This window comes from Corvus brachyrhynchos, unplaced genomic scaffold (assembly GCF_000691975.1).
Source record: "Corvus brachyrhynchos isolate BGI_N302 unplaced genomic scaffold, ASM69197v1 scaffold245, whole genome shotgun sequence".
Classification (NCBI taxonomy): domain Eukaryota; kingdom Metazoa; phylum Chordata; class Aves; order Passeriformes; family Corvidae; genus Corvus; species Corvus brachyrhynchos.
The window spans coordinates 2,846,398-2,859,546 of NW_008238988.1; the positions used below are offsets into that span (position 1 = coordinate 2,846,398).

General features: G+C 46.5%; 1 protein-coding gene across 1 annotated transcript in view; it reads left to right on the top strand.

The window, feature by feature from the left end:
* Positions 1-13,149, top strand: part of LOC103618825 (reticulon-1) — a 51,282-nt gene that overhangs the window by 4,358 nt on the left and 33,775 nt on the right. Inside the window, 2 exon segments of the mRNA XM_008637287.2 lie at positions 1-10; positions 13-594. The exon segment at positions 1-10 is cut by the window's left edge and continues 164 nt beyond it. Coding sequence (XP_008635509.1) covers positions 1-10; positions 13-594 — 592 coding nt within the window.

Here is a 13,149-nt window from a genome sequence, read left to right on the forward strand (position 1 = left end):
ACGACCCCAGCGGCCGCGAGTCCGGCGACTCGGAGATCGAGCTGGTCTCAGAGGACCCCCTGGCTGCCGAGGAGGTGCTGCACTCCAACTACATGACCTTCAGCCACATCGGGGGCCCCCCTCCGTCGCCCGCCTCCCCCTCCATCCAGTACAGCATCCTGCGGGAGGAGCGGGAGGCGGAGCTCGACAGCGAGCTCATCATCGAGTCCTGCGATGCCTCTTCGGCCTCTGAGGAGAGCCCAAAGAGGGAGCAGGACTCCCCTCTGATGAAGCCCAAGGTCATGGACATTATCAAGGAGGAGAACAACTCGCGCACTGACGCCTCAGACTACGAGGCCAGTAAAATGACAGAGAGCAGGATGAACAGGGAAAACCTGGCAGAGTCCTCGTCCTACCTGAAAAGCTCCTTTGTTGCACCAAAAGTAGCTGCTGAGCCCCCGACTGCCGTCAGCACCGAGGAGCTGAAGGAAAGAGTAATCCTGAAGAAACCCATTGAAGAAACTGTTGTTAACCAAAGTAAAGTGTCTTCCAAGGACTTTGGCAAAAAAAGTCCATTGGCTTCGTTCCTACTGCCGTTTTTAAATAAGCAGAAAGGTAAATGCAGATGTTATGTTGGTTTTCACAGTGCTGCTGAGAGGAGGGGGAGGGAGAAGCGCCTGTTCCTTGCGGGGGAGGTGTTTGTAGTGCGGAGCAGGGGGAGCTGCTGGCACAGGATACCCTCAGGTGGGAGTTGGGCGTGCCTGTGACCATGCACACATCATCACTGACCTGCCCATCCTCTTAGGGAAAAAAAAAATACCAGCAACAGTAATTTTTAGGCTTAAACATAAATATGGGATGGTGCAGTAACCCCAGTATCGTAAAGGCTGATTTGTACATCAGGCATCTGGAGGACAAAGAGGAACAAATGGTCATCTTTCCTTTGAAATACTGCTTGCCTTGTCCCAGGGAAGGGGTGCAATCAGGGATGTGGTCCTGCACCTCTCAGAAGTGTGGGGGTAAACATTTTCAGGATGCATTTATGAAAAGAAAGAGAAAGATTTGGCAGAGAGGAGTTGGGTTTGGTGAGTCTGGGCATTTCTGGAAGTGTTCAAGGCCAGGATGGATGGGGTTTTGAACAACCTGGTCCAGTGCAAAGTGTCCCTGTCTGTGGATGTGGGGTTGGAACTGAATAATATTTAAGGTCACCTCCAACTCAAACCATTCAGTGAATTACAATGCTGGAGTTGGTGCAGTTCAAACAAACCTTTTTCATGGCAGCTGACACTCTCCATCCTTAATAATGAGGATGCTTCCAGTGCAGGGAAGTGGGCGGCTCATCCCAGCTTTGCAGGACTTAGGGAACATCCTGTGTGCTCCTCTGAGATCACCCTCCTGAATCCAGTGGTGTGAAAGGGGAGGGCAGGACACTTCCAGGTGAGCTAGAGGTTTCTCCCTGTAGAATCCCTTCAAAGCCATTGCAGAGCCAGCCAGGTCCAGGCTTGCTGTGCCAGGCACTGTGGTCTAACAGGACCCACCAAACCTCTAGAGACACCACCAGGTTTTAGTCTGAGCTGAATCCTGAGGACCAAGGGGCAGCACGTGGTCGCTGCACCGCTGACACTGCCGGGGTCCCCGCAGCCTGTAATGGGCTTGGTTCACAAACCACACGAGAGAAAAAGGCACCTTATTCTTTGCAAGATGTCAGCTTTAAGTAGCACTTTGTGTGCCCTGGCTTTGTAGGCTGGTGTGGGAGGAAGGGACACCGGGACTGCCCCACACCTGCCCTGCCTCCCCTCTGCCGTCCCCCCTGGCTGGGCTGGAGGGCAGTGACTGCCCTTGTCTCTTAGGAGATGTGTTGTTTTTGCAACACAGAGAGCTGCTGCTTCCTTGCAAACAGCTGGATAGAGATTGTGGGAGGGGAAGAATCCCCCCCACACTGCTTAATGAGCATCTTTTTCCTCTGTCCACGTTTGTGCAGGCGTGTCCCACATGATGCCCCGGAGATGGGGAGGGCGTGTGTGAGTGGCACACTTAAAACCCATTTCCTGCGTGCTGGGAACCCAAGCGTGCAAGTCTGGGCAGGAAACAGCCTGAACTTGCATGATGTGCTGAGGGCTGCAAGATCTGCAGCACAAACAAAATATGTTAATACTGATTCTGAGGGTAATGAACTAATGACATTAATAGTCTGAATAAGAAACATGATTATTGCTTGTAAGGGTGTTTTCCTGCCAGACTCTCAGAGCTCTCAATGTCATGCTGTGCATCTCATCTCCCTCACAAATAGTCTAAGCTCAAACCATTGCTTTCCCACCTACCAAATGCCCATTTTTCAGGACTAGACAAGCCTCTGCCCGAACCCTACAAGTGTAGGGCTGATTAAATTAACTTTAAATACTGCTCCTTCAGTCTAGCATCGGGTCTCTGCAATCCCAGTGTGTGTATATTGTTCTGGACAGAACATGAAAAATTTGGTCTTGGATTTGGGAAAGTAGTTGGGGACTGTGATTTGGACAGCTAGTGGCCTATCCCTCAATTCTGAGATTTCAGGATCTGTTACAATTTTTAGTACCCCTCAATCATATTCAGGTTTTTTTGCCTAAGTTTCATGACTCTCTTTATTTCTGTCATTGCTTAAAGTGATGCTAACATAGACTTGTTCTCATATGGTGGTCAAAGAAAATCCCTGTGTGCATGAGCAGACTTTGTCCCTGTGTCCATGTTTTCTATCTTTATTCCCCTAGGACAGTAGAGGCAGGAACTTTTCCTTACAAGATAGCTAATTACTTCTTAGTGGTGCACAGAGGACTATTTCAGTATGTGCTTTTTGGCCCTCAAGACACCCTGGTCCTGGTCCTAAGGCAAGGAAAACAAAAACATAGAGCCTCTTGAGAGTATTGTTGCTAAAAGTTGTGTATCTTTTTTCAAAGCTGATTTCTAGATATGGGGAGGTGGGCTCAAGATAAGAAAGTTTGGGTGATGGCAGGGTTCAGTTTACACTGCCTCCCAGTCACAGGTATTTGCTGTTTGGGTTGCTATGTCTGGGCAATATTTAAATTTTTATGTTAAAGGTGGTGGATGGGGGCTCTCCTTCTCTCCTGGGAAAGGAGAGCTGGTCCCTCACTCATAGAATCCACATGTAACCCACAAGAAATCCACATGAAAGACAGCACTTTATCAGTTATCAGAGGTGAACTGAGGGATGTGTTAAATGGCTTGGTGGAACCAGAGCATCCCCATGGGTCCTCCCAAGATACATTGTCTGGCAGGGAAATGATGTGGCAGAGCACATCCACTGGGACAGGGACTGCTTTCATGGCATCAACTTGAGGTCTTGGCAGAGTTTTACATCACAGCATCGCATTGGTACCATGTGCCAACTCAGAGGCACCTGGCAGGCCTTTGGCATGGGCCACACTCAGCCAAAGTGACGAGAACAGGGGCAGAAGTGGCAGTGACACACAAGAGAGGTGCAGCAGAGTGATGTCACCCAAAGTTGGAACAGCGTCACCATTCATTATTTAAGGGAATTATCTTAGTTATAGCTATCTAGCATTAAGAGAATACTAACAAGATGCAACTATGTACTTATGAAAGGCAGAAATCAGAAAAGCATTGGTCATTTCCTGTTACTTGTTACACAAGATGAAATGAAGCTGTTCAACACACCTGGCTGTGTTTTTGACACCCCGCTGTAGATCTTTCTGTGGCCCTTGGCCAGCTCACAGCCAGGTATATGTAATTTAAAAACAGTCACCCATGAGTTTCACATGTAAGCCTTAATTATTTCACAGTGCAGTACTGTAGTCCTACCAGGTGTTTTTTCACCCCCATCCATAGCATTAAATGTATTTTGCATGGCTCATCAGAAGAGTTTGCTCTGAGCTGGCAAGACAAAAATTTATTTGGAGTGCAGGAAAGACATGGAAAGGCTGTGTAAAAGGAAAAGCCCAGCGTTCAACCCGACCCCGGGAACAGTCTTGCTGGTGGTGTTGCTGCCAGCCTGTGGCTTCTGGACCTCTCTGGTGTGTCTGCTGGCCGTGCTGAAACCACGGCCACCCCCTGAATGACAAGGTGGAGCACGGCAAGTGCATGTGTGGTTTGCACAGTGGTCTCTGCTTAACGTCTATTGCCATCCAGTGGCAAGAACAAAAACGGGCCGTGACTTCCTACCTCCATTTTACTGGATCTGTCAGGATTTGATGGAGTGGAGCTATTCCCACGCCGTTAATCACCAAGCAGCCTCTCCTCCTGCTTTTCCACATGGTCGGAACGATGGTTTGCTTGATGCACCCCAGGCTTGGCTTTGGCCGGAGCTGAGCAGAGCTACCTGTGTTAGTGCTGCCAACTCCTCCTGTGGAGCACAGAGGGGAAGGCAGAGCTGCAGCCAAGCACCTGCTGTTTGGCTGTTGCTGCCCTCACATCACTGCTGGCATCTCCTCCCAGGGGTGGGCACAGCCCTTATGCAACAGGGCTTGGAGCATATCTGGCTGTGGCACTGCAGGAGGGGACGGTGCCAGCTCCGTTTCTTCTTTCTTTTTATTCCTTTTGCAAAATTATTTTGTGCTGGACTTGCACGTGGCTTGGGCATACAGAAAATTTCAGAAAATACGTGCTGTCCTGGAAACATAAATCTCTGGCCTGGGGCATTTTGCAAGAAGCCCAGAAGAAGCCTGGATCAAGGCAAGCTGAGAAGGAGTTCTTTGGCTGGGTCTTCTCTTGTGGTGCCTGTCAGTCACTCTCTGCCAGGGTAGCCTAGCTTACCTTGTGCTGGTGTCCCACAGCCTGAGGACCTGGTCCTGGGAGGAGATCTCCCTTACGCTGGAGCTTCATGTCTCTCCCCAGCCCCTCCTTCAGTGACAGTGTTAGGAGATTCCTTCTTCTTGATCCATTTAATGAAATACGCAGCAGCTTGTTACCTTTCAGATCAGATGCCTGATCTCAGGATATAAAAAAAAAAGGGATGTGGACATTCATAGTAATGTTTATTTTAATTTGGGTTTTGCTTTATGGCAGAATTTCACTTAGGAAAAGGAAAGCCCAGGCCTGGGGCTGTGGGGTTGGCTGTCACTCACAGGTTTGATGACACAACTGGCAGGACCCAGGCTCCAGGCAGGATCCTGCTGGAAACACAGTCAAATAAAATAATAATTTCAAGTGCATTATTCTCAAGCTGTCCTGTGCCAACCTGCCATGAAGCATCTTGATTTTGATGCCTTATGAAAGGCTTTCACAGGACTACTCTGGTCAGTCCCCTACCAATGTGTGTCCTTACCATACACCCTTGGTGGCTGCTGTGGCTCTGAGCACCCATGAGGGACACCAAAGTTCAGGGCCACCTGTCTCTGTGTGATGTCCTGGTGTCTCTTGGGTAGTGTCACAAGCTGCAGTCAGGATCACTTCTGGTTTTGGGGTGACAGTGGCAAATGGCCTGGGTTGAAGAAGATGTTTTCCCTCCTTCCTGGTGCCTCTTGTGCTGTCCCATGGTGTCCAGGGATATCCCACAATGGACAAGCACCAAGCAGTGTAGGCTTTTCCCCCGTTTGGTGTCACAGACAAACTGATTTTACACAGTTTCTCAAGGAAATGGTTTTCCAGAAGAGATCTCAGAAAGACTTGAAGTTGTTGGGAATGCTTTTTTGTTCAGCTAAACATCGTCTGCATGGAGTTAGCACATCCCTGCTGTTGGAGGAGCTGCTAGTGAGGCATTTTTCCGTGGGAAGGGGATGTTTGGTTGGGTGCTTTAGCAATCTGAGGCTCGTTTCTCATCTGCATGCTGGCTTAAGCATACGGTAATGTTAGTTTAATATTTTAGTGCCATCTGCTGTAAGTGCCTCCACACTCTGGCCCATCTGTTTTCTGTGCTTCAGTTTGCTTTTTATGGGGCTCCAGTAGCTTTGCATCCTTTGGAAAGCCCATGCTTGGAAAAGGTGTAGGGGAGAGGGATGTCCTGCCTGGGGGTGGAGTGTCTGCACCTTGTGATGCTGTAGGACGAGTGGGATAAAACCTGTCCAGAGAAGTAAACATGTGAACCTAGTCCTGGCCTTGCCATGAAATCTTGGAGTAGCTTGGAGAACCTCTGTGGACTTTCCTCCCACGTGGAACGATTCCGGTGGGAAGGGGCCTGTGGAGGCCACTGGTCCAACCTGTTGATCTCAAAGCAGTTTGATCAGGTGGCTCTGCCTGTCCATCCTCTCAGCAAAAGCAGAGGTTTGGGGGCAGCTGAGAGTTGGAGCCTGCAAGTCTGGGTCAGTCTGGTGCTGACACCACGGCACCATTGCCAGGGGGCAGAGCAGGGTGAAGGAGAGATGCCACTCAATGCAGCTCAGACAGAGCGGGCTGGCAGGAGCTCCACAAGGTCCCAAGAGCCCATCTCCTGGCCCACAGCCACAATTCCTGGTAGAGCACTCTCGACAGATGCTTGTGACTCATTTGGAAAGGCCTCTGTTGGCAGATCCTCTGCCAGTTCCCAGGTGTCTCTCAAAAACTGTTGCCACTCTTCCATCCTTTACTTTAGGCTAAGCAATTCTGGTTTCTTAATTTTTTTTTCCCTCTGTGGTTATGTTTTTGAGCTTCCTGAACTGTCTTGTTCCCTCTGTTCTTTCCTACCATTGGGCCCCTGACATCATCTCTAGCCATTATGATTTGAGGAGTTTCCCCATCCCAGCACTGACTCTTCCTCTGCCCATGGAGGAGGAGAGGGAACTTCACAGCTACACTGTTGAGCTTTTGATGGGATACCCTTCCTTTTTGGACGAGGGTGAAAGAGCAGAGGAGGCTGCTGTCCTGCTAAAATTCTTTATTTCATAGTTTCATAGTTTCCTGAAGGCAGAGTTTGAAGGGGTTATGTGATAAGGCCAAGCAGTAGCAGCAGCAGGCAAACAGCGAGCAGAAAACAGCTTCTTCTTCTTCTTATTCCCTAAACTTACAGAAGTGTGGATTATATTTGTTAATTGACCCATAAAATTAACACACGGTTCTAGTTTTTCTTTTCTTAACCCATCCTGGTCTAATTCTTACAGTCGTAACAAGTATTACATAGGTATTACATAGATTTGTGTGTACAGTTTCTATCAGCTCTTATTGTTTATATGAACACTCTATCTAAAAAATGTGAACAGTATAGTTCCATCTATGTTTTGTCTAAAGTATTCTGTGAAAAGGTAACACTGCTGCAGTAAGAACTGTGTTTAAGATTTCTTTGCTGCAGCTTTTCAATGTTTAAGGCACTTAGCATATATTTCTACTAAAAGTTAAAAATCTATATTTTCATCTCACTTTGGTGTGACTTCATGTATCTCAGCTTATCCAAAGGTTTTAATTCAACCCCTGTGCTTTGGCTTTCCTCTGGGCCTGGGTCCAGAGGAGCTTTCACTCCAACACTACACGTTCCTGCCTTTGCTGCAGGCTATGCTCCACGTCCCCACTTCTAGCCATTTCATGCAGTTCAGCTGCTGCCACCTGACAGCTTGTTACACCCATCAAGCTGTGATAACTCAGCCAGAGCTGAGCTGGAGAAAGCTGAGATGTGCAGGTCATGGTGGTGGAAATGAGCAGCGTGCACCCAGCGGGTCTGCGCTGTACAGGATTTCTCCTTCACTCCTTTTTCAGGAAGCAAGGAGGGAGTTTGGCCCCTTCTGGCCTCAGGGGGGTTTGCAGTGTTGCTTATCCCCTCTGCAGAGGGGACAAGGAGAGCTGATACACAGTGGTGCTGACTCTGCAGCTCTTCCTGGAGTCCTGGTTTGGTGGGAGCATAGCAGGGTCTCCTCAGTGAGGAGCAGTCACTTAGAGGAGATGCCTGAACCCTGGAAAGGATCAGAACAAAGCAAAGACAGGGGATTTTTTTTCCCCCCAGATAATGGTTTGGTTGGGCAGTGGCTGGGATCAGTGGTGATTACTGCAATAATCCCTCTCACAGTGAGCACCATGTACATACACCAGAGCATGACCTCGATATGACCTTCAGAAACATCTCAGTAAATCTCACCCCTTCATTCCACCACCTGTGTTATCCATAGCCTGAGTATTTGGCCTGCCTCACATCTAGCATCTCTTCCCTTCCTTGATTCTTGTCTCTGTGGGTGAAAATTACTCCCCATCTATTGGGTAAGGTCAAACTTTTAATGCATGTGTGTCAAAGCATCTTAAATGCGGCAACTGGATGCTCAGAGGGGCTTTTAAAATTGGGCATAGCTCTAACGTGGGAGGATCACATGTCTTCTCCTGGGACTGCTGTCTACTCCACTGCCTGTGAGTGTTAAGTACTGAGCTATAAAAAATTATAGGCTTTATCCTTCCGTTTTTATGTATCTTCCCTTTCAGAGCAAGGGACAGCCTCTGAAGAGCTGTCATCAGTCTCAGCACTCAGACAGAAGCATACCTTTCTGACAGATATGATACAGAATGGTGTTTATGAAATCTTTCTGCCAGATCAAAATTACAGAGTGACCATCAGAAAAACAAACAAACAAACCCCAGAAAACTACTTGTTTAACTGTATGCAGGGACCTGATGGTTGTGTCAAGTGTTTAAGTATCAAGGCCACGAGTAGCAAAGTCCAGGCCAAGCACAGCAAGCTGGGGGAGGAGCTGTAGACAAATAGGAACCTGCTGACACGACGAATGGAGAGGAAAGATGTGTTATGTGCAAAGACTTGTCTCTGTGAGTCCACAGCTTGCTATATCCATATCCATATCCATGTGTATGTCCATGCCCCACCAAGCTGAGCACCCAAAGCTGGCTCAGTTCTGCTCCTGGGAAAGGCTGGAAGGAAACAACTGCTCTTTTCACGAGTGATTTTTCTGTAATTCAGGCACACCTCAAGTGCAGAATCGCTCATAGCTTAAACACATTTTAAAAGTCAAAATCTTGACGCAGAGTTCCTTTTGGTGTCTGCTGGTATCAGGGATCAGTGACTTAGCTTTCAGACACTGACAATCTGATGGTGGCCAGAGTTTGCAGATGCCTGGATGTAGGGATGCTTTGCCTAGATATTCCAGCAGATCTGAGATTTGTCATGGACAGAGAAATCCACCTCCTATGGGGATAGCAATGATAGATTTTCTGTGGCTGACACAATATAAGTAAGGGGGGGTTGTTTACTCCGGGCATAGAGAAACAGGGAAAAAAACAAACCCCAAGTCATAAATAATGAAGGAGAAAAATTATGCAACCTGCAAGTTTGTTTTTTTTTTTTTTGTAAATTATATTAAAAAATCTTTCATAGAATCACAGAATGGTTTGGATTGGAAGGGATCTTAAAGATCATCTTGTTCCAACCTCCTGCCATGGGCAGGGACACTTTCCACTAGACCAGCTGGCCTTGAACACTTCCAGGGATGAGGCATCCATAACAATTCAAGGTTTTAGCTCAGAAGCTGCTTAGGGAAGTTTATGCAGTGGAATACAGATTAGGTGAAGGAAAAGTCAAAATATGTTTCTTTTGTTAAAACAGAATATTTTTCTTATTAGTGCAGTTTTCTCATAAATTTAGTGTTTTGCAGGGAACTTCTGGAATGCTTTGTTTTCTGATCTAGAAATGCTACTTCTGAAATTCTCTGCGAGCTGGGAATTATGTTTTTTTCACCAGTTTCATTGACTAATTCATTTGAAGAGTTTGGACTCGTTTCAGGTCAGATTTAAATTTAAGATTAAGCTCTTATGATACAAAATACACTTCTAGGTCTCAATGAGAGGTGGAATACAAATTCCCGAACCTGTTGGCTGTAATTCCTCAGATGTTCAGCAGAATAAGGACTTCCTTGGGTATTGCTATTTGTGTCTGGTAGATATCATGAGGTTAAAATTAATGTATTTGACTGTAGTGAAGGGTGGGTGTGTGATAGATTTCCATTAGGAATAAAACCTGGAGGTGGGTATTGATTTTCCTGGTGTTTTTCCTTAGCTTCTGAGAGTGCATTGCTGATTGGGACATAATAGCTATATTGACTGAAAAGGGGATTTATTTTTTTGTTTTCTTTGGGGAGCTGCTGAGTTCATGTCCGTTCAGAACAATATAGAAATTAAGGGTCATGCAATGATACAACAATCCAAAGGGCTTGAATTCCTGCCTGAAGGAAGCATCTCGTGTTCTTGTCACTTCGGCTCTTAATCTTACCTTGGTTACCACTTTTATTTGTTGTATTCCTCTGCAGTATAGTTTTTTCTAACTCTCTTGACCTTTACCCAACCTGGGCAATTTAGTCTGCTATTTTCTTTCACAGAGATATCATAAATATCCTCTTCCCCCTCTGGCTCTGAGAGCAGCTCAGTGGTTTCATGAGAACTGTAGCAGTGAGAGGTCATTCTGGTGTTTCATTTGTGTGTGAGGAATACAAACAAGTATGGAAAAAAACCCTAATGCCACAAGAAGACAGGTTGGTTTGGATGCCAATAATCTTCTGCCCCCACCACAGGTCTGCCAGATGCAAACCTGCCTGTGGTGGGGGTATTTGAGGATGTCAGGGTTGCTTAAACCAGCTGTAGAAATGAAGGTGAAGGTTTGTCTTTTCTGTGGTGATGACCAGTTTCACATGTGCTCTGGGGCTGGGAGGCTCCAGCTGAGCCTCATTTGTGAAAATCTGGTATACAAAGCTCCTTGTGCTTCTGAAATAGGTGTTGCTCCACTCAAGATGACTGAGTGATTGTTTCCTGCATATTCAGGGCTTAGAAGACAAAAAACATGACTGATTTGCAGCTACCTTACACAGCAGTGGATCTGTTGTGGGGAAAAAGTCCTGCCAGTTGGGTTGCTTTGGTGCCAGAGCCTCTGTTTTTGGGGTTCATCTTCCTTGCAGCTTCTACTTGACTCACTCTTTCGGTCTGTGCACTGAAAACCCTTTGATATCCCTTGCTCAGAGAAACCCTTTCCCAGCTGGTGCCACAAGATTTTATATGGAATCAATGATCTCTTCCAAAGATTTTGGCTGGTGTTGGAGTTTGCTTCACGAGTGCAGCTTCCTGACTCTGCAGAGTCTCCTGTAACCTGGGAACTGATTATGTCCATCTGGGTGCTGCCAATCCTCCAATATTTTCCTGCAACTCTCCAACATCACTGGAAAAGATGTACAAGATTTCTCCCAGTACATATCAAAATAATCCACAACTTGGTTCATGAAAGTGCAAACTACAGTGAGAGGTGACTTCAGGAGTCTTGTAAGCTGGGGTAACTTGAGAGGCACTAAAAGGACACAGATAATCAGTATTACCTTTGCAAAAATCCGTGTCTTAGAAAGGGAGAAATAAGGCTTCCAAGGCAGCAAATGGAGCTTGCCTTAAGGATTTGTCATTTGACTATCCAGATTGCCAGGTAAAGTAGGACTCTCAGTAAAGACTATCCTTTTTCAAACTGGATCCTAAAGAATAATTTGCCAGGGAAACAGCTTTTGATGTTGCTACATCATCCATCTGGGATGAGAGCAGCATATTTCATTCAAATGAGAAAAATGTATTTTTTTAAATAGCTTCTTATCTTTTGAATAGAAGGTGCACTGAGACTGTGAAATTCAAGGGATGAAAGGAAGTCAGATTTCCAGGGCCTGGTACCACCATGGCCTGGCTGGTACAAGCTTTCTACCTTGCTTGGTGCTACTTGGGATCCACAGTGGTGTGAGACCAAAATCCAGCCTCTGACAATCCCAGAGACACTGTTTTCTGAGCAACTCACAAAAAAGCAGCCCAGGATCTCTGCTCACTCAGTGTGTGCTGTTGGCAGAGGCAGGCATTGCACAGACAGGCTTTTCTGCTCTCTTTTAGAAATAGAGACAGTTCCTTACAGAGGAGCGTGTGGGGGGTCCCTGCATACATCCTCATGAAATGCTGATAGCATCAACAAAACAAGGTCTGTATCTGAGCAACAAAAGAGGTAGGGGAGCCTGCAGAAAAGCCAGCAGAGATTAATAGTCAGGATTTCTGAAGGTTACTTTGTCAGCTAATGTAGCATTGAAACACTGAAACAGGAGCAGCTGTGCTTACTTGCTTAGGTTAAGTAGAATTGTTGTTCCAAAGAATTGGAAGTTACTTCCCAAAGTGAGAGAACAGGCTGTCTTCCCTGATTTTCTGGGTTTCCTGCACTGGAGCTTTGCTGCTGCTGTTGCTGCTGGAAAAACGGGGCCATGTTTCACTCTTAGCTGAAAGTGAAAGGCTTATTGCTCCAACCAGGGAGTGACAAAATGAGTGGGATTTAATAAAAGCTATAGTAGCAGTTGTGCCTTCTGAAATGAGCACTCACCTTACCCTTCATGTGCACAGACAATTATTGCAGCTGGATATCACACACTGACCCCACTACACGTGCACACCCTTTTGTCTTGAAAAGCTGCTGAAAAAGGACTGGTATTGGCTAATTTGTTGTATGATTGAGTAATTGATTTCCTGGGTGTGATGAATTGCTTTCACTGCAACAACATCAGGAACACACAACAAAACTGGGAAATGACCTCACGTTTTTTCTGAATTCTGGTTTGTGAGATCATCCTTATTGCGTGGTTATTGAGCCCTACATCCATGTCTGTAAAGAAAATAGTGGGGTTTTCCATCATTAGCAGAAGCAGCAAGGCATCCAGCAGAATGATTAGCAGCACACCATTCCTATCAAAGAGGGAATTTCCATATATATAGTTATATTTCCATATAACTATGGCAGTGTGCTTTTTACTTATAGATCTTGCTCTTCCAGCGGCAATGAAGGGGAGATTATGTTGGAATGAAGTTTAAATGGAGAAATAGACCAAAGAACTGATCCTACTAAGAGCCGAAACGGCTTTGGCATGTGCTTAATGTTGCTGAATTATTCATTGAGCTGGCTGGGCAAAATGACATTGCAAAAGGAAATAAATGAGGGTGCTGGAGGAAAAATGCTGAAGGATGTGTTAGCCAAATGTCCCGCTGTCACAGAGCTCACAGGGAGTCGGGCAGTGATCCCACCCCCGAAGTGCCAGCGGCTGCCAGGTGCAAGCCTTTGGTAAAGGAGAGAGTGGATGTTTTGGCTGTGCACACCGGGGTGTCTTTGGTGATGTTTGTGGGTCCAGGTTAGCTCAGTTTGGGATGTGAGACCTTCCCTTTGAGGGGAGGCATTGCAAAGAGCAGGGAATGGCCAGCAGGCCTCTGCTTAGGGTCAGAGGCATTGATGGATCAACACGTAGAGCATGTAGAGCCATGCAGACTGAA